The sequence below is a fragment of the Asparagus officinalis genome, chromosome 10, assembly GCF_001876935.1.
Source record: "Asparagus officinalis chromosome 10, Aspof.V1, whole genome shotgun sequence".
NCBI classification, from domain to species: domain Eukaryota; kingdom Viridiplantae; phylum Streptophyta; class Magnoliopsida; order Asparagales; family Asparagaceae; genus Asparagus; species Asparagus officinalis.
In genome coordinates, this window is record NC_033803.1 from 47,355,606 (window position 1) to 47,362,763 (window position 7,158).

General features: G+C 33.7%; 1 protein-coding gene across 1 annotated transcript in view; it reads left to right on the plus strand.

Annotated features, from left to right (window-relative positions):
• Positions 7-7,158, plus strand: part of LOC109826075 (endoribonuclease Dicer homolog 3a) — a 56,776-nt gene continuing 49,624 nt past the window's right edge. Inside the window, exons 1-5 of the mRNA XM_020393040.1 lie at positions 7-54; positions 138-321; positions 420-533; positions 4,307-4,441; positions 4,530-4,599. Coding sequence (XP_020248629.1) covers positions 166-321; positions 420-533; positions 4,307-4,441; positions 4,530-4,599 — 475 coding nt within the window. The 5' untranslated portion in view covers positions 7-54; positions 138-165. The remainder of the gene's footprint in view (positions 55-137; positions 322-419; positions 534-4,306; positions 4,442-4,529; positions 4,600-7,158) is intronic.

The following is a 7,158-nucleotide window of genomic DNA, read 5'->3' on the forward strand; positions in this document are numbered from 1 at the left end:
GATAATGGCGGCAAAGAAGCGGAAGCTCTCAACCAAAGATTTCGAGCCAAGAAGGTTGATTTCTGGGAAAAATTCGATTTTTCTCACATATTCCTTTCTTGTTTGCTTTTTTGATTTGGTTTTGTGTGGGATTTTAGTTACCAAGTAAAAATTTACGAAGAGGCAATGAAGGAGAACACCATAGCTGTTCTCGACACAGGGTCAGGCAAGACGATGATCGCACTTATGCTGATCCAGGAGCTGGCGAAGGATCTTGGTGTTGGAGAGGAGAAAAAAAGGGTCATCGTTTTCCTTGCGCCCACTGTTCATCTTGTTCACCAGGTTTTTTTTTTAAAATTTTAAAAAGAACGTTTTCTTCTTCTTTTTTATAATAAAAATAAATAAATGTGTAATTTATGTGTGGGTTTGTGTTGGTTAAGCAATATGAAGTGATCAAGGCTCAAACCAACTTGAGTACTGCACAGTACTGCGGTGCATTGGTCATGGATCACTGGAATTCTGAATCGTGGGAAAAAGAGATCTCTGCTCACAAGGTTCACGAATATTTTAACATAAATATGCTTCGTGATTACTATTGGCGCTTTATTGTTTTGTACATATTTTGTGTTGATCTTAATTCTTTTGGTAGTACCACACATTCTAAAATTTGCTACCATTTTTTAATGATCATGATTGAATTGATGGATTGTGGAAGATGGTAAGCTTCACAATATCAGATATTTATTGGTAAGATGTTGAATACATCAGCCTTGCACACATTGGGTGATGATATTGCAAGTGATGCAATTTTGGATAGGTGCTCCATGATATGAGTCAACTTTTCTTTTGTTCATTCTCATTATCCCCCCTCATTAGTTATCAAAATCCTTTGATTAAGTCACTGAAATTTCCCCTTCTTGTTACTTACTTTCTTTATCATAATTCTTAGATAAAATTTTCAAAACTTGAACACTTCTTTGTGTTTTATGCGGAAAAAATTAAGGGAATAAAACTATATTTTTGTTGTTCATCATGCGCATAGTTTTTGTTATGTATTCTATAGGCATTCTTTTTTGCATTTAGACGAATATGTTTTCTTCTATTATGTTCATGTAGCAATTTTTATATTCATTTTCCAATTGATTTTGTTAGTCCATCTTGCAGTTGATTATGTTTGAGCAACTTAGCTGGTGCAAGTACAATTTTTTGATAATATTTTAAAATTAACTATCAAAACCTATCTAATTTGTTTTTATTCGTAAAAAAAACCAACTAGAGGGCAAATGAATAATATGGGTCAAAATTTATAATCATTATGATACCTAAAATTTTCCAGCCACAGGTTCTCTAGTAATAACTTATCCACATTTGGGATTAGGATTCATTTAGTTTGCGTAGGAACCAACTGTAGCAGCTTCGATGTTGACAATTTCTAAATTTCATATATCTTGATGCACAGTCTCTGATGGACCCTCTTCATCAAAAAGAAAGTTGCTGTTAACTAGGTAAAGTGAATTTCAAACTCAAGGTCTTGCTTTCTCCTAGGAGAGAAGATCTCATATGGGATGATTTTCTCATTAAAAATCACAAAGGTACAGATAAGAAGAACAGAGATAGATGAAACTTCTTTTAACAGGGTTTATATTTGGAAAAAATGCCGCTATAGCGATGCTAATACCGTAAGAACAAAGTAGATGAAACTTCTTTTAACAGGGTTTATATATGGAAAAATGTCGCTATAGTGATGCTAATACCGTTACTGGTGGTCCATCGCACTGCTTGGGCAATTGCTAGCAAAAAGCGCTCTCAACGCTTTTGCTCACACTAGTGGTGAGAAGCGCGCTAAAGCAGTAAAAATCAGAAAAAGTTTGCTTTTTAGCGCTTAACCCGCTATTTAAAAGTCGTCAATGAACATGTACCAAACCCAACTTGATTTTTTTAATAAAACCCAATTCCTATTCCCATTTCTCTTTCTCCTCTCTATCGATAGAAAAAACCTAAATGACGCCGCCTCATCTTTGCATTCCCGTTTCTCCCCTAAACCCGTCGCCTCCCGTCGTCTCTTGCCACATCGAAGCTCTGTATCATCCTCTTAGAAGCTCAATACCAACGCCACCTCTTCTTAGTCTTCTCTCACTATCCCCTCTCGTCTTCACCCCTTGAGCTTCAACAGCCCTCAAGCTTTAGTCCTCCACCATCAAATCAGCCCTTCGTTGAGGCAATCTCTGGTATCCCTCAAGCTTCAGCAACCAAAATCATCCCTTCACCGTCTTCAGCCTTTCACCGGCTCAACGCTACAACATTGGCGTCAAGCTCAAGATAACATATTTAAAATGGATCGCGTTTTAACTTTGTGCTATTTTGCCGCTATAGCTCCACATAGTCTTAGCGGTGCCTCACTGCTATGCGACACTATCCGCTTTCCACAACGATGTCTTTTAGTATGAAGAATTTTCATTTTGATTGGAGTTTCCTTCTACAGAAAGACTATTAGCTAAGAATTTTGATGTTACAAATCTTTTTTATAAGCTCCTTGTATTTTTTTTAACATGATTTGAATTCTTTCTTATTAAAAAGTAGTTTCTTGGTGATTAAGTTTTATAAGTAGATAAAAGATTGGTTTTCCTTAATAGAAGTATGAAGATGTTAGCGAAAAGCTTATGACTTCTTTAAATTGTGTGATTTAGTGGGAATCTGTAGTTTGAAGGTGAGAGGCCTTAATTCGTGCGATGCCAAAGGAGTGATTCTAAAAAATCTAATCCTAATCTTCTTTCTCTATATACTCTTTCTGCTTCCAATTATCTATTTTTTGTTTGCCACCGCCTTCCAAAAATTCCAAATGCACTATTCTCATCAGTAGCTTAGGCTTCTACATGACATCAAGCTATGGAGACTTAGAAGGTAATTGATGCAAAATGTTTTCAGTTAAAGACAAATTTAATTTTATGATCTGACATGGGTTCAGTCCAAAAAGGTTTGTTTGAGATATTATGGAAGTGGATTTGATTAGGATTCTACTAGATATGAACATATTTTATTAGATTGGAGTGGGTTAGATTGATCTTCTAGTTAGATACTTTTAATATTTAGTAAACTTTTATTATCTTTAAATATGTGATATTTTTTTTGTAGTATTAAACAATAAGGAAGGTCTTTCTCTTACCTATCTTAGATTTAGGAACGGTACCTTTTGAATCTTTCAAGATCTATCTAGTTTCTTAGATAGAAAAAAAATATTTTCATAGTCACATATGCTTTCATGCAATTGCATGATGATTGGAAAAAAATGAAACTTTTCTGTGTTTGAGAATTAAGCTTTGATGTCATCCCAGCCTTCCCAGGTTTCTTGGTTGTATAGGGGCCTAGGGCCATGAGTTCATTGTGGTGTGAGGCCACAATTTTTATCTATTCTTTTTGTTTTGTTTAATTGTTTTTGCTTGTGTAATTATAACCACCCACCATTCTAGCATCAAAGAAAATTTCAATCCAAACTTTAAATGAATACTAAGATTCTAAACTAGATTCTACAGAACTTGGATTGCTTTGAATTGCTTCTGCTCAAAATTATTTGAGATAGAGGAAAAGCTCAACTTTGCTCCTAAACAACTATGTTACATGGGTACGAGTACCAGTACCAATATGGGTACAATACACTGCAAATTTGTAAAAGGTAGGGTAAAGGGACATGGCTATATAAACATTTATATACACATAAGTTATATATTAGAATTAATAATTTATATGGAACAAGGATGAGCATTAAAATTCCTATAATATTTTTTTAGCATGTGGATTGTAAATTGGGAAATTACTAGTTTTTAAACTAGACATCTAAACGACCTTTCAAAATCATAATTTGGAACTTGACCTATGTCCAACGAGTTTTAATAAGCTAAGTTGATGTGTTGGATATATGTCTAAAAAATGTATGACAAGTTAAAACATATATTGTATAATTGAGTACATGCCCGAATAAATGTATGCATATATGCAAGGAGTGTCCAAGGAGTTTGGGTATGGGTTTATATTGGGTACGAATATGGCTTCAGATTAGAAGTACCTAGGTATCATAGTAAACAAACAATAGAAGCTATGGAGCCTAATGCAACTCTACTATCATCTTTGTCGTCTAAACCCTCTAGAGTTTCATTCTCTATAATCGATTGTCATTGTTGCTATTCAAATATATGAAACAATCACATATGTGGAGCCTAATACAACTCCACTGCATATTTGTGGTGTTTATTGTTTGATTTTGGAGGAGTTTTTTTATACAATTGTAGGTCCTTAACAACAATGTCTATTACATGATACATATAATCTACAGGTGATTGTTATGACCCCCCAAATATTGTTAGATGCCCTGAGGAAAGCATTCTTGACACTGGATATGATCCGACTAATAATATTCGACGAGTGTCATCGTGCTTCGGGGAACCATCCGTATGCCAAAATAATGAAGGTGTTACTAGTATTATGCATAGTGGACTTTCTCTCTTTAATTAACATTTTTGTACTTGCATTTTAATCCTTTCCATATTCTACTTTAGGAATTTTATTGCAAGACTGTGCATAAGCCTACAATTTTTGGAATGACAGCATCCCCTCTTATAAGAAAAGGTATTATTATTTTTGTCTAAATATACATTTATGATATTCTCCTATAAGTTATTTCGTTGTATTTTGCAACTTTTATAGGTAGGAATTTCTTTCTAAAATTTCATTGAAAGTTTTACAGATTGACATTTGGCTGCAATAATAAATCTTTTTGAATTTGGTTGTTGTTTACATGTATGCATCATTAAACATGCATGATAAAGTTTAAGAATTGAAGGTATTTGTTTTCTAGTTTTGAGATATAAACTAGATTCACTAGTCGATTTTGGAGGGTTAAGGATTCGTTAGCGTGTTAGAAGTTAATCCTTAAATTTAGGAGTTTTTGCTTACAAACCCAAAGTTTTATCATGATTTATTTTTAAACCCATTTACTGTTGTCTACAGTCATACACCCAAAATACTATTTGCAGTTATCCTTGAATCCAAACGCATAAAATACAATTACATGCGCATATTATGTCTCTTAATGAAATAAAATTACCCAAAATTTCCTTCTTCCGCTTTTTGATAAAAGAACTCATCCTCTTCACTTCAAGGACATCCTCTTCTCTCTCCTTCACTCCCCCTTCTTCAAGTCACCACTGCCAACTTTCCATCACCTACCTCCACCTCCTCTTGCCCTCTCTTCGCGCACCTCCCTCTCCTCCACCATCATCTCTCTCCCTCCTCCAATACATACAAGTATAGCAATAAAGACTATTAGTATAGCAACAATGCATGCATGTATAGTAACAAAATCTTTTAAGTATATCAACTACGGATGTAAGTATAACAACAAAATTTGTATATATCACTATAAAACCAGTGAGTATAGCAAAAAATTATAGTATAGCAACAAAATCTGTAACTTGATAATGAGAAGGTGGAAGAGGTGGGTGTTGGGAGAGGGAGAAGGATGAAGTGATGTAGAAGATGAAGGAGAGGGTGGAGAAAAGCCTAAATAAAGAAATTGATAGAATGGATAGGATGAGAGGAGGGGGTGAGAGGATGGAGAAAATGGGTTATGGGTTAATGGAGGAGGAAGACAAGGGAATTTTGGAGGTATTAGCTATATTTTTATAAATAATATATAGAAAATATAGTGTAATCAATGTTCTAGGCTTAAAGATAAAATGAAAAACTGTTTTGGATGTAAGTTTTAGATGTATAGCTAATTAGCTATAGATAGAAGGTAGTGGGTTTAAAAATAAATGGCGGTAAAACTTTGGGTTTAAAGGCAAAACCCCCTTAAAATTTATAGGATTCTTTCTTTAAATAATCTGAAACTTCACTACGCATTTGATAGTATGTGCTAGAGGGAGAAACATGAGAAGATAGATCATTGCTGTTGGTTATAAGATGAAGCTAGTTGAAAGAAACATGAGAAGCAAATTTGATGCAGGGACCGAGTGTACAAAGACTCCTACTTGAAATAGATTAGAATTTGTATGTATTAAAATATATCAAATCGAGCCTTCATTGTAGGCTATCAGAAAAAGATCGATAAGCGTTGGAAGCTTGGGCATTGTGGCTAGGTCAAAATCACCAACAACATCTCACCGGAGTAGTTTCACATTAAAGCAATTCACATGCCTTACCAGCAAACCACATTCTAAAATTTTCATCATTCTTTATTCTCTCTGATAAAGTAATAAAACCCACAACTCCTTAAATAGAGTCGGACTCCTATCTAAAACACAACTTAAAATTTAAAAGTAAAATCCAATCCAAATATAATTTAAAATTAATAACTAGAAAAATCCACCTAGTAAATAAAAGTAAAATATTCTAAAAGATAAAGTCAAATTTAAAATTTGAAATCTTAATCGAAAGTATTATAACAGATTGACTTATTTATCCCTAACTAGTGTTTTATACGAATTCGAACTCTTCAACCAAAATTTCACTGTATCTTTAACTTGTCATGCATTCTCTTTCTTATGTGAGAAAGGAGCAAACAAAGGTTTTGAAATTTGGGGTTCGAAGATGACTCGACTTTATCTAATGGGAGGATGACTATGATTGAGTTTTTTCTTTATTTGAGATGGATGGGTAGGATTTAATATGAAGAATGATAACTTAAAATTAAACGAAGAGGTCGGATTCCCTGACAGTTGCCTAATATAAGAAAGGGCTGCAATCACTCACAGATACCTATTGAGGAATCACTCCAATTTCTTTCAACTCTAATTTTTATTCATATCAAATCTCTCCAATTACAATTTAAAATCCAAAATGCAAAATCCTATCCTAAAACAATTTAAAATTCAGAACTAAAGACTAAAGGATAATATCAAATATTCTAAAGATAAATTCAAATCTAAAATTTGAATATATCTAAAAGATCATAATAGATTTATTGAATCCTAACTAGTACTTCACTGGATCAAAATTTTTTAACCAAATCTTCACTTTATCTTCAACTTGTCCTCCATAAAGATTGTAGCTGTTGTACTTTGAACTGAAGCAGGTTCATTACCAAGTCATGTGTATATGGTCGTCAAGTGAAGAGGTCAGAGTTCCTAGGTTTGTTAGTGTCTGATCTTAGGCACAATAGCGTTTGTAAAAGAGGAGATGAATAAA